Source organism: Micropterus dolomieu, linkage group LG12 (genome assembly GCF_021292245.1).
Source record: "Micropterus dolomieu isolate WLL.071019.BEF.003 ecotype Adirondacks linkage group LG12, ASM2129224v1, whole genome shotgun sequence".
Lineage (NCBI taxonomy): Eukaryota > Metazoa > Chordata > Actinopteri > Centrarchiformes > Centrarchidae > Micropterus > Micropterus dolomieu.
In genome coordinates this window covers 23,767,405-23,780,414 of record NC_060161.1, presented here as the reverse complement: position 1 = coordinate 23,780,414, position 13,010 = coordinate 23,767,405, and the positions used below count along the sequence as shown (strand labels likewise).

General features: G+C 41.0%; 1 protein-coding gene across 5 annotated transcripts in view; it reads right to left on the bottom strand.

The window, feature by feature from the left end:
• actn3b (actinin alpha 3b) overlaps nt 1–13,010 on the bottom strand; it is a 36,655-nt gene that overhangs the window by 2,862 nt on the left and 20,783 nt on the right. For 3 of the 5 annotated variants that reach the window (XM_046063824.1, XM_046063827.1, XM_046063825.1), the window contains exons 2-18: nt 11,377–11,491; nt 10,616–10,735; nt 9,533–9,619; nt 8,328–8,415; nt 7,990–8,068; nt 7,224–7,305; nt 6,655–6,740; nt 6,356–6,448; nt 5,101–5,331; nt 4,548–4,695; nt 3,868–4,018; nt 2,828–2,936; nt 2,472–2,612; nt 1,692–1,874; nt 867–1,001; nt 246–425; nt 5–151 (exon numbers count right to left, since the gene is read on the bottom strand). In XM_046063824.1, the coding sequence (XP_045919780.1) occupies nt 5–151; nt 246–425; nt 867–1,001; nt 1,692–1,874; nt 2,472–2,612; nt 2,828–2,936; nt 3,868–4,018; nt 4,548–4,695; nt 5,101–5,331; nt 6,356–6,448; nt 6,655–6,740; nt 7,224–7,305; nt 7,990–8,068; nt 8,328–8,415; nt 9,533–9,619; nt 10,616–10,735; nt 11,377–11,491 (2,175 nt within the window). Of the gene's footprint in view, nt 1–4; nt 152–245; nt 426–866; nt 1,002–1,691; nt 1,875–2,471; nt 2,613–2,827; nt 2,937–3,867; nt 4,019–4,547; nt 4,696–5,100; nt 5,332–6,355; nt 6,449–6,654; nt 6,741–7,223; nt 7,306–7,989; nt 8,069–8,327; nt 8,416–9,532; nt 9,620–10,615; nt 10,736–11,376; nt 11,492–12,438; nt 12,492–13,010 lie in introns of those variants that run through there. The other 2 variants (XM_046063826.1, XM_046063828.1) reach the window with 2 other exon arrangements.

Below are 13,010 nucleotides of genomic sequence, written 5' to 3'. Positions count from 1 at the left end.
TCACCCTGTCGAAGTGGTTGAAGGAGGCCCTGAACTCGTTGAGCTGCTCCTGGCTGATGCCCTTGGCGTCGCGGGTCAGGATCTGGTTCTCCACCTCGTTGATGGTTCTGGCGATGGTGGTGAGCAGCTGCTCCCAGCCCACGCGGATGTGCTGAAGAGGTGGAGACAATACATTTTAAGCAAAGAAACGAGCGGTGGCGGGCGGAAGGTTGGCCTTTGTCCTGGCTGCAGTCAGTCCACTGTACCTCCATGGTGTAGTTGGTGTGCTTGTTGTCGAAGATGAGGGACTCCTGGCTGAGTTGGTGGTCTCCCTCCAGCTTGTCGATGTTGGATTTGTAGTTGATGATGTTCTGCTCGTACTGTTTCAGGCTGTTCATCTGTTCCTCCAGGGAGCCGGCGATGTCCACAGACACGTGGCTGATCTCCTGCAGGCGTACAGAGGCAGGAAACTGAGTTTTTACATCTGTACGTTATCATACGTACTGTCATAGGCAGCACATTAAAATGCATTGGTGCTCTACATGTCGTCTTTGGCTCTTCTATAACAGGTGTACTGTGTGTACAGATACATTTATTTTCATGCACTGCTCATTAGTTTGTCATCTGTTAACTTAAAATGAGCTATAATGGTATCTGTGAGCAGAAGCTAAAAATAAATCGTGACACCTAAATAACAATTACAAATTCAAAGGTGAATACCTTTACATAATCCCAGTACTGTTTATATTTTAGTGTATTGCATTATTATATTATGTATTGCATACATTATAATTTGTGTGTTTTATTTACATTAATATTCATACTACTTTCTTTTTCTGTGGTTTTTACATTATTTTCCTCACAGTACAGCTGCAGTAACACTTTACCTCCATCTTGGTTTGAATCCAGGGTCCGATGATGTTGGCCTGGGCAGCAAACTGGCGCCTCAGTCTCTCGTTGGCCTGCTGTCTGGCCACCTCCTCCTGGAGCATTTGGTCTCTGAGGGGAACAAAGTGCTTCACCTGCAGGTGGATAAATAAATTAAATACGCAGTCACAAGAGCTTCTTTCATGCTGAAAACATCCAACCAAGGCACCAAAAGATGAGTTGTTTTACATTTAGTTATTACTAAGTGCTGTTTGCCTTCCTGCTGCATCGACTCAGTCATACTCTTTTACAACTCCAGATATTTTAGCCACAATTTAGTCACTGGATTTCAGCAGTGAATTTAGTTGACTAACATAGAAACCATATATATTTTGTGATGTTTGCACATTTCATATAGTTGTTCAAGGCCGGCTTAAGTGGTTAACCAACTAGTTATTTCAAGATTCCCACAGAAATATATATTTTTTTCCAGCACAGATGCTCAGGTGTGTGTCACACTGCGAGTGCACTGACAGATTGTGGTCTGCAGTTATTTTGATTTGCCCTGAGAGTATTCAGTGTCGCTCCAACCTAAATGTACTGTAGTATTTCTGACCTGCCGCTATGTATGTACTGTACTTATTTTTAGCCAGATGACCAAATGTAGCACATGAGTGTGACATTTCCTGTTTACACAATGTCAAATTACACAAACCAGAAATAAAAGCAGGTTCAGAAGGCGATCCTGCTTAGTGCTGGATAAATTATCTATACGTTATACTGATCGATCAGTTATTTCCGATGCTACCTCCAATAAGAATTCCACATGGTTTGATTTGACTCACGGTGTCCCACTTAGTGCTGATGTCCTGGGGGGAGAGGGTGGTGTAAGGGTTGACTCCGGACAGCTTGATGCCGTAGGTCTGGGCGATCTTCAGGATCTCGTTGTGGATGCCCAGGGTGGCCATGCGCTCCTTGTCGGCCTCGGGCAGAGTGGCCTTGAACTGGTCGTGAGCCGTGATCAGACTCTAAATGAGGACAGAGGCGATTCAGAACACGGACAGCCAAACGTGGAAGATGTGTTTGACATTGATTTTTACTTGAATAATGAAAGCTCGTCTTACTGAGGTTACATTAATGTTAAACTTGCAGGATTTTACCGTGGAAACATTCTCCAGACCTTCATTTACAGGTGTTTCCCATTTATATAAAAGATTTGTGTGTAATTTGGACTATTTCTTCCTTTTGAAATGACAGAAAAGTCTGTCTTTGCATTCATGTGCAGCTAAATAACTTCTGTCAGACATTAGCTCATGAGTGCAAGCTTATTTTGCAGAAAACTCTCAAATGTCACATGCCTGAGCTTCCCACCCTCATCCTGTGGGGGACTAGCACAAAAAAAAAAAAAGTACAGCATCTGCCTGGGGAAATTTCTTTCCTCTTTATTACTGACTCTTAAAAGATTTCTTTTAAGATTTTTCAGTAAGTGAACACATCTCATGTATTTAACTAAATGTAAATGACTATAAAATCTTATGTGTTTAGAAGTAGACAGTGATTATATATATATACACACACACACACACACACACACACACACACACATACACACACGCAGGCAGTACCTGGATCTCCTCAATGCTGTGGACAATGAACATGTCCTGCAGGTCCTCCATGGCTCCGTCCATCCAGTTGTTGAAGGGTGCCGCCCTCTTGGCAAACTCCAGGTACAGCTGGTCAATAGTCTCCCACAGCTTCTCCACACGCTGCAGACACAGAGACACTCTCACATTACAAAGATGACGACGTGGAAAGAAGCTCTGGCTTGTTATGAAAAGGAGAAGATTAAACTTGTTCATGCTGAAATTTGTCACCTGATTTTATATCAAAATACATGAAGAACTCTTTTACTTCTGTGTCCCTAAATACCACACATGGCTTAATGTTTCCTTGTAGTGTTTCAGAGGGTGTCGGGGTGTACCTCCAGGGAGTCCCTCCTCTTCTGGGTGAGGGTGCCCAGGTTGTCCCACTGGTCACAGATGCCCTGGCAGCGGGTGTTGACTGTGGCAGCATCGTGGTAGTCCAGCTCACTGGAGGAGACAACAGAGTGAAACACAATGCCATCAATTATCACAAATTTCCTTTCCAAAATTAATTGAAATCATAAATGAATTCATCAGCATGATTATTAACTTAAAAATGTAATCCATTAAGGTACTCACTGCCTCGCTGTAATTATAAAGAATAATGCCATCAATATAACTCAGCTTTTCTTTTCAACACGTAGACATGACAAATGAAAAGGTCAATGTTCAGGAAATTTTATTAAAGATGCAGAACACCTGCCACCTTTTAAAGGTTCTCTGACAAACTACTCCCTGAAGTTACACTCGTCGAGTATTAGAATATTTAATGCCGTCACGCGCCGTGCTTTTGAATTAATAAATGATAAATTAAGGGTGGCATGCGTACACAGTCAGCATTATACTGTGTATAGCATCAAAGAGGTCGTCACAAAACTATCTGTGAAAAAAGCCCTGAGGGCTGGTGAGGAATAAGGAAAAAGTGAGATCAGAGGTTTCTGCTCTTTCATGAACCATCCTTTCATCTTTGTATCTTATTAATATGCTCTCCACTCATCGGGTGCATTTTTTGGTCTTCACTGTATTCACATCCTCTCAACATATCACGACCACACTTCGCTCTCCTTTCTCTTTTCCTGTCCTTTCTGCCCTCAATCTAACATAATCTCTGTTCTTATTCCTCATTCCCTCCAATTTCTTCTCCTCCCCTCACAGTTTTTTCCTGTTTCTTCCCTCCAACACACACACACACACACACACACACACACACACACACACACACACACACACAGTCAACGCCTGCTGCCAGGGCATCTGTGACCTCTTATTACACTGACATTACCACAAGAAATCCTAAAAAAAAAAAAGCTAAAGCTAAACTCCATCAAAAAGCTCAGAAAAAATAAAAAAGGAAGAGGTTTCTGTCCCAGCTTCTTACTTCAGCTCCTGGGCGATGGCAGCGATCTGCTCCACTCTGTCCTGGTGAGCGGCGAGGTCGCTCTCGAACGCCTCGTGCTTCCTCATCAGGGCTCTGATCTCCATCAGAGAGGCTGACTCGTAGTCCTTCTGGGACAGCAGTTCCTCCTTACCTGAAACGCACACACGTTTGAAGATCAGCTTGTGAAAGGTTTCACTGCAGATAACAGCTTTTAAATGTATACACTTTAGTCCGTCCTCTGATCTTTTGTCTTCCCTCCACTACACTTAGCCATTTTCTCTGACATACTATAGCATTTTCTTATCTCCATAAATGACCACAGATAGTTTTATCACTGTATATAATTTTATTACGTGATTTATATGGACCGTTCCAGGTTTTAATGATTATTCTACGGCACTTTTCCCTTGTTAGACAGTGTAAAGTGAAAATAATGGCAAGATGAATCTACAGTCCACTGTTAAATGTTGTTATTGTTACTTCAGTTGGATTTTTGAGCCTCACTGTGCAGAATGATGTTTGTTCACAGTTCATTCATCTGGACCCGTTTAACACATGTACACATCAACATGATTTTGAATATGATTTCTTTGGCTGTCTGGGAGGAACTTTCGAACTCCACACACAGTTACCCTGGCATCCTGGAAATTGTGTTCATCAAACCTCTCTGTCGTCCCTACCTCCAGTCCAGGACTCGTGCATAGCGCACTTCTGCTTGAACTTCTCAGCCAGGTGATCGAGTCTCTCCAGGCGGCGGATCTCTGTCAGCAGCCACTCCTCGTAGCCTTTCTCCACCTGCTCCAGACCCTTCCAGGCATTGGCAATATCCTGCAGGAGAGAAGGGCTTTATCATTACTGTAAGTTGAGAACAGGAGTTTTTACTCAGTTATGTGAGTGTTCAGAATGTGAATAATGAAATGTCTGCCTTGAGAAGACTTTAATATCCATGTACATTTCTGAGAAATTCGAAATGAATGCAGCTTCTATTTGCATCACCCGACTTAAAAGTGAGCTATCAAAGCCAGCTCTGCATATTCTCTTTCTTTCAGCTGAAACTTGCATCAGCTGCTTGTACATTTATTTCTATTCTATTTGATTTAAACTAAATTGCTTAGTCTTATTTTGGTTGGATCAAAAAAGCTGGAGGTTGAAAAAGATTTTACAAGCTTTAAGGGATAGAAAACATAGGGAGGAGAAATCCTTCAACTGAGGTCAAAGCCTAAAACTGCTCACCGACACCATCTTGCCCTCGGAGGGCATGAAGGCGGGTCTGTTGCTGAGCCTCAGCTTGGTCTGCAGGGTGTTGAAGTTGATCTCCAACTGGCATTTTTCCTGCACACGGGGCGGCTTGTGGATGCGGCGGTAGTCGCGGAAGTCCTCCAGCTTCTGCTGCATGGCGCGCATGGTCTGCTCCGCCACACGGTTCTCCAGCCAGGGGATGGTGCGGCGGATCCACTCCAGCAGCTACAGGAGGAAGGGAAATGTTAACAATATCCAAAAGGTTTGGTTTATTCTTGCCTGTGTTATTAAGTTTTTTATCCTGTATATTCTCATTTTCTTTACACCCTATTGTCCTGTAACGGCACCACTTTGCCTTAAAACTAATAGAAATACTTCAGAGCTCTGTCGTGTGTACGTCTTCAGCACAAAATGTTTGGATTTGGGTTAATTTACGTCTCAGGTGGTTCATTTTATCTGTCTCTTTGTTTCTTTACCATTCCTCAACCAAAAAAGTATGTACACTTGGTCTATCTCAGTTGCTGTCAACTGTCTCTTAATGTCTCTTAACTCCACAAAGACTAATGTTTCTAATATCTTTTTAATCATTACCTGAACACACAATTCTATGGCTGTCAAACCTTGTGATGGCCATGTGTTATTATTTTTGACATTTTATTGTTAACAGTAAAAATCAATTAGTTAAAACAATTCTTAACATAATAATTAATTATCAGTAATAATCTATAATGGAAATGATCAGTCTCTGCAACACTTTTTTGCTGAGCTGCTTCTTGGCTTTAATCTTGGCTTCAATATTTTCCCATCAGGACGTCTGCAGGATTTTAGGAGAACGCACTTTGAATTGCATTGTTGTTGACCTGTACCTTTTTTACCTTTTTTTACAGTATTATAATTAATAGCAAATAATTTTAAAATTATTATAACAGGTTATAAACATTGATAATCTGTGCACACAATGTATTTGTCTATATTTTCATATTTTTGGTATACTGTAAATGAATATTGTTCTCCACTGCTGCTCTAAAGTTTCTGTGACTGCAACTCTTTTGGTCCTTCACTTCATCTTCACACTATTGATTTGCCTGCAGCGATTTTAGGGCCGTGTCATGTGAAGTCAGTAGGAGGATTAGAAAGTTAAGAGAGAAGCACTGGGTTTAAACTGATGAAACATTAAAGTGTTGTTGCAGAGGAGGATGTGCAGGACAGACTGAGAGTGGGAGTTGTTTGGTTGCAGCGGTTTTCTCACCTCACTGGCCAGCTTCTCGTACTCCTCCATCAGTTTCTCATTCTCCTGGTTGACGGCCAGCACCTTGCAGATACGGTTGGCAGCTGTCTCAGCCTGAGATAGGGAGGGAGTAATGTAAATTCATTTACATTTACGAAGTGTCATAACCGCTACCATTAACACATCGCTCACATTTACTCATTAGGATTGTCGTAACATCACGTCGATGGTGTTTCATGTTTTATAATAACATTTCAACACACACTGTAAGGAACAAAGCAACTGGGTCTAAAGACAAGAGAAGAAAAATATCATCTGACCTGCTCAGCGCCAGCGAAGGCGTGGTAGAAGCAGGACACATAGGTCATGATGGCCTTCTCATCAGGTTTGGGTGTGTTCACAATATCTGGGGGGGGGGGGGGGGGGGGGTAATCAAAGATATAATAAAATATTACGGTGTATGAATAATCATCCCTAGTGAGAGTCAAATTATTATTATGCCTTATGTGTCATTTATTGTGTCACCATAATGTTTTGTAAAGCCGCTTTGTTAGTTTGGATTTTAAAAAGTATCATAAACAACTTTACTGATAATATGTACCTATTCTTTTTTCAATGTAATATGCGATGTTCCTAATTTAGAAAGAAAACTGCGAGCATAACATCAGCCATTTTGCCTACAAAAACATTCCTTGAGGTCAGAACCATTAGTACTTCAATAGATGCTAGTGATTTAAAACGCATTCATTTTCTAACAAATTGTGGGAGTTTAAGTAAGAAGGTCCTCTCGTCCTTGTTCCATCTGTCACCATGTACTGTACTTTGCTGCAGTGGAGGTGAGCAGCGTGCGTCAGCAGAGGTTTCTGTTTCATTTGTTTCATTGCCGCACCTTCAGCGTCAAGCATCTTGGGGATGTCCAGGAACTTCTCAGCCACCTCGAAGGCAGTGTTCAGATTGCCAATGGGGTCATCCTAAAAGGAGACACAGTTACTGTGAGACACGCACGTGTAGGACCGCACTGGGTTTGTCATGAAACCACGTTATGGTACCAATTAGACAAGGATTGTCATTACAGCCAGTGTCATGATCCACATTGAGAGGAAGGAAACAGATATGAGGTTCATACACTATTAAAATCTATTTTATAACAATGTTGTTTTTGATCAAGCACCTGTCAAAAACGTTTCCTCTGTTGTGAAAAGAAACGCAGGTCTGGATTAAAGATTAAATACTTTTTTGTAAATGGTCAAACTGAAATATTTAGAAATAAAATCAAACCTCTATAATTCAAAACTGGTATTGACACGTACTTTTAATATCCCATGCAAATAGGAGCCACTGGCTTACGTATAAAAGGTTGTGAATTTGGACATGCAGGATACAAAATCTTCAGTACCACATCTACAAAAGATTTGATACTGTAGCGCTGTGTTTGCACTGGGTTATCACAGACTGGACTGTTCATAGAGTGTTTTCACAGACTGTCACATGAAATGCAAAGAGTACTGAAGAGAGTACTGAAATGAAAAGATCTATAAACAGATTCAAGGAGACTGATAGTGGTGCTGGGTATCGATCATCAGTGCGAAGTGAAAAAAATACAGCAAATAAGAAGAGTAAGAAAGGTGAAAAAAAAGGAAGGAAGGACAGGGCACCTTTCTCAGTTTGGAGTAGTCAATGAGGTCAGGTCTGTGTCTGTGGATGAGGGCGCACAGAGCCAGGCCATCCTTCCAACTGAGGAAGAGGAGGAAAAGGAGAAGAGAGACCAAATGCATGAAAGTGGGAGAAATGCCAGAGTGGGAAGATTCATGAGACAAAAGGAGGATTGGTATGGGGCAAGAGGGCAGGTAACAAAACAGGAAGAAGAAGATAGAGAAGGAGGATTTTAAATAGAAACACAAACGCTAGGAGGAAAGCATGGTATAACGTTTACATTTAATAAGAGAAGGTTGCAGTTTCCTGTTAATGCCACAGTTCGGCGTTGTAGACCCACCTGATGTGGAAGTTCTGCACGTTGACGTTCCTGTAGGGGGCAGTCTTCCTCTGGCACCACAGCAGCAGACCCTCCTTAGCAGAGGTCTCTGGAAGAAGTAAGGGAGGGAGATGGTGAGCATTGTAGCACAGATGAAAGACATTATTTTATTCAAACATGATTATTAGAAAAGAAGTGAATACAGGATCTTTTCAGAAAAATGGACTCCTAATAATGGAAGCCTAAGAGAGGCGCTAAATGGTTAGGATAAGAGGATGAAAAGGGGATGATTGTTTTGTCTGTACTGGATATATAAGAGGCTTTATTAGAGGTTGGAAAGAGGTCGATGGCAAAGGTAGTCAAGCTATAAAACAGCAGCAAGATATTGAAGAGCAAGAGCAATAAAAGGAGCATTAAAGAAGATGACTTGAAGGTGAGGGTCATCAGAGGTGTGAGTACGGACAGGATGAACAAGGTCCAAGTCTTTATAAACAAGAATTTATTGTGAGTTGATCTGTCTAACATGAAGGTTGAATAAAATGACAAGAGGTGCAGATAAAGTTCAGGGAAGTAAGGTGCTGGAGGGACTGAATCACTGAATCTGATTTACTGCACGCAACAAATCACACAGTGCAGTAATCATTAGTAAAATCTGAGTGGACCTGGAGCTTGCTGACCTGACTGTTCACACGTGTGACTGATGAGTGAAACTTGTAAATAAGCAAAGTGTGTTTAGTTTAAATGTGAATAATGTGTGATGTTCGTGCTTTTCGCTCCTGAAGTGACATTTCTTGACTTTTATGCAACTTCAAGACAGTTTTCGGTGTGTGTTTGTAAAACATCCATTGAAAATCTGATTTTGTTCCACTTTATCAGTGTGTGAGATTGTAAAGCAAAGACATATTTAAAATTGGATCTGTATGCTGTGGGCACTATGGTGATTACAGTCAGAATGCGTGCTCTCTTTCTCATCATTGAAAGTATTAGTGTGACAGTTGAGCATTAAATTTGCTTATGCGCTCTCTTGCTGAGAGCTGGATGAGGAGATTGATACGGCTCTCATATCTGTCCTAAATATGAAGCTACAATCGGGAGCCGGTGAGCTTAGCTTACAACACCTTTAACACAAAATAAACATGTTTCATTAAGTTGTTTTTAATGTTAAATGAATATACTTATTTTAAAAGGCAGTGTTAGTTTATGTAAACACACACACACACACACACCTTCCACAGAGATGTCCTGGATGGCGAAGCGCAGGATGATGGTCCAGATCATACCAAGGGTCATCTTCGCGTTCCCGTCAACAATTTCTAAACACACACACACAGACACGTCACGGCAATAAGCAAAATATAAAAGACTAAAAGCAGGCCTCTCAGTCATGATTTTCTACTAAGTTGGAAGTCCTGTATAAGTTTGATCGTATGTCTTTTGAAGCTTTCGCTGTTGAGACTAATTAAATTACACGCGGCCTGAAGGCGCAAATAGAATCTTTACTGCAATTAGACTGAGGAAAATTAAAGTCACACAGAAATTCACTCACTGCTTTTGAAGTGCTGATGTGAATATTGCACGAGTGAACCTCTCAGCGTGTTTTCATGAACTCTCAATCTGAGCAGTTTTTACCCCGCTGAGCTTTTAGTCAGTTTAACCTCCGAGAGGCAAGCAGATTTAGAGGCCTAACAGACTAAATCTGAGCATTAAAATATCATTTAAAAAGTCCAAGTGGAGCATTTTCACTGTTCAAACCATACTCCAGCTCAGCTCTTGTTGTTTTTCCTTTAATTATTTGTTTTAATCAGTTCTCACGCTACAGTGTCTCTCTTCTATCATTTGTAAACCCAATTTGCGACTATTTTCCAGTAATTTTCTTTAATCAAATGTTTTAAATGATTACCATTAAAAACATTTCAGCCTTTTTTTATCATTTGAATTATATATCTAACAACACATTCCAGTCAACAAAATGTCAGAAAAAGTGCTTTTATACAGCGATTTGATCCAGCTTCAAATATAAATGGCCACTTAAGGTAATTACAAGAATAAATTAAAACACTTGTGTATTGCGGCTAATTCCTCATGTTTGTTGCCAACTGGGTGATCTGTAGTTTACTTTCCTGTTACTGCCAACTCATCTGAATTCTCCTGACGCTCTGAACTTCCCCAGCCATCTGGTGCTCAAAAATAGGTCCAAGAAATGCAAATACTATGTGACCTTGGTATGTTAATTAAAAGAGGTGAAAATAGGTATCAGCGGGAGGAAAAAATAATAGAAGGGAAGTTGTTAGTCAGAGCAGGACTCTCACCCTCAGCACCAATAGACACCAGTTTGACCCCCTTGCTGCAGATGAAGTCAAGAGCTTTGTTCACGTTGGCGATCTTGTGGAAACGCATCTTGCCTTTGTCGGGTTTGGGCAGCCTCTCGCCTGAAAGACAGAAAAAATAATGATAAGTGATTCATTCTTTTTTTAAAATACATCATGATTTTATATCTGAATCTCTTTGCTTCTTTCAGGTTTTTCAGCACATCTATGAGTATAGTGTTTAAGCTCAGGCTAACAACAAACAACCTCGGACATTATTCCTGTGGGTGAAATAACTGTCAGTTTGTGTATATTCACCTTCATTTTCAGTCCTAATAGGTGTTTTTTTCAATAACTTAATTAAAATGGACTTTTTATCGCCTGTGTTGGTTAGTGGTGTCACCTTATCACTGTATCGGTTTATGAAATGATACTAATGAGTCAAAGTTACCATGGATGAGAAGACTTATGGCTGATGGATAAAAGATGAATGTGATGGATGAATAAAATCATGAAAAAAGACACAGGTGAAAAAAAACCCTGATAATTTGCACTCTCATTACATCTCCAGCATTTGAGAGATCGAGTTATTAAATCTGAAATGATCGTTTAAGAGTCTCATCAACTGATGAAAACGTGTCTTCTCTACAAACAAAATGACAGAAAGTATCAAAAGTCAGATCTTTTCCAATCTTGAAGTGTTTCCAAACTGCATTAAAACTTGGATAAATACAGTATATCGTGTGTGTGTTGATGAGATCCACCTGATATGACCTCCAGCAGCAGCATAAGTTTGAGGCCATTTCTGAAATCTTCTTCAATGTTCTCAATCTGTGTCCCGGCCTTCCTCAAGTGGGAGTTACACCAAGCTGTGAAGGTCTGAAAGAGAGAGTGAGAGAGAAAGGATATAGAGGGTTACCTATCTGACTGTATCTGACAAATACATTCACAGACACTGACATGATACCAGTGTACATGTGTGTGTGTGTATGTATATACAGTGAGGAAAATAAGTATTTGAACACCCTGCTATTTTGCAAGTTCTCCCACTTAGAAATCATGGAGGGGTCTGAAATTGTCATCGTAGGTGCATGTCCACTGTGAGAGACATAATCTAAAAAAAAAAAAAAAATTCCAGGAATCACAATGTATGATTTGTTTACTATTTATTTGTATGATACAGCTGCAAATAAGTATTTGAACACCTGAGAAAATCAATGTTAATATTTGGTACAGTAGCCTTTGTTTGCAATTACAGAGGTCAAACGTTTCCTGTGGTTTTTCACCAGGTTTGCACACACTGCAGGAGGGATTTTGGCCCACTCCTCCACACAGATCTTCTCTAGATCAGTCAGGTTTCTGGGCTTTCGCTGAGAAACACGGAGTTTGAGCTCCCTCCAAAGATTCTCTATTGGGTTTAGGTCTGGAGACTGGCTAGGCCACGCCAGAACCTTGATATGCTTCTTACAGAGCCACTCCTTGGTTATCCTGGCTGTGTGCTTCGGGTCATTGTCATGTTGGAAGACCCGGCCTCGACCCATCTTCAATGCTCTAACTGAGGGAAGGAGGTTGTTCCCCAAAATCTCGCAATACATGGCCCCGGTCATCCTCTCCTTAATACAGTGCAGATCATCCAAATGGTCATTGGCAAACTGAGGCCGGGCCTTGACATGAGCAGGTTTAAGCAGGGGAACCTTCCGTGCCATGCGTGATTTCAAACCATGACGTCTTAGTGTATTACCAACAGTAACCTTGGAAACGGTGGTCCCAGCTCTTTTCAGGTCATTGACCAGCTCGTCCCGTGTAGTTCTGGGCTGATTTCTCACCTTTCTTAGGATCATTGAGACCCCACGAGGTGAGATCTTGCATGGAGCCCCAGTCCGAGGGTGATTGACAGTCATGTTTAGCTTCTTCCATTTTCTAATGATTGCTCCAACAGTGGACCTTTTTTCACCAAGCTGCTTGGCAATTTCCCCGTAGCCCTTTCCGGCCTTGTGGAGGTGTACAATTTTGTCTCTAGTGTCTTTGGACAGCTCTTTGGTCTCGGCCATGTTAGTAGTTGGATTCTTACTGATTGTATGGGGTGGACAGGTGTCTTTATGCAGCTAACGACCTCAAACAGGTGCATCTAATTTAGGATAATAAATGGAGTGGAGGTGGACATTTTGAAGGCAGACTAACAGGTCTTTGAGAGTCAGAATTCTAGCTGATAGACAGGTGTTCAAATACTTATTTGCAGCTGTATCATACAAATAAATAGTTAAAAAATCATACATTGTGATTTCTGGATTTTTTTTTTTAGATTATGTCTCTCACAGTGGACATGCACCTACGATGACAATTTCAGACCCCTCCATGATTTCTAAGTGGGAGAACTTGCAAAATAGCAGGGTGTTCA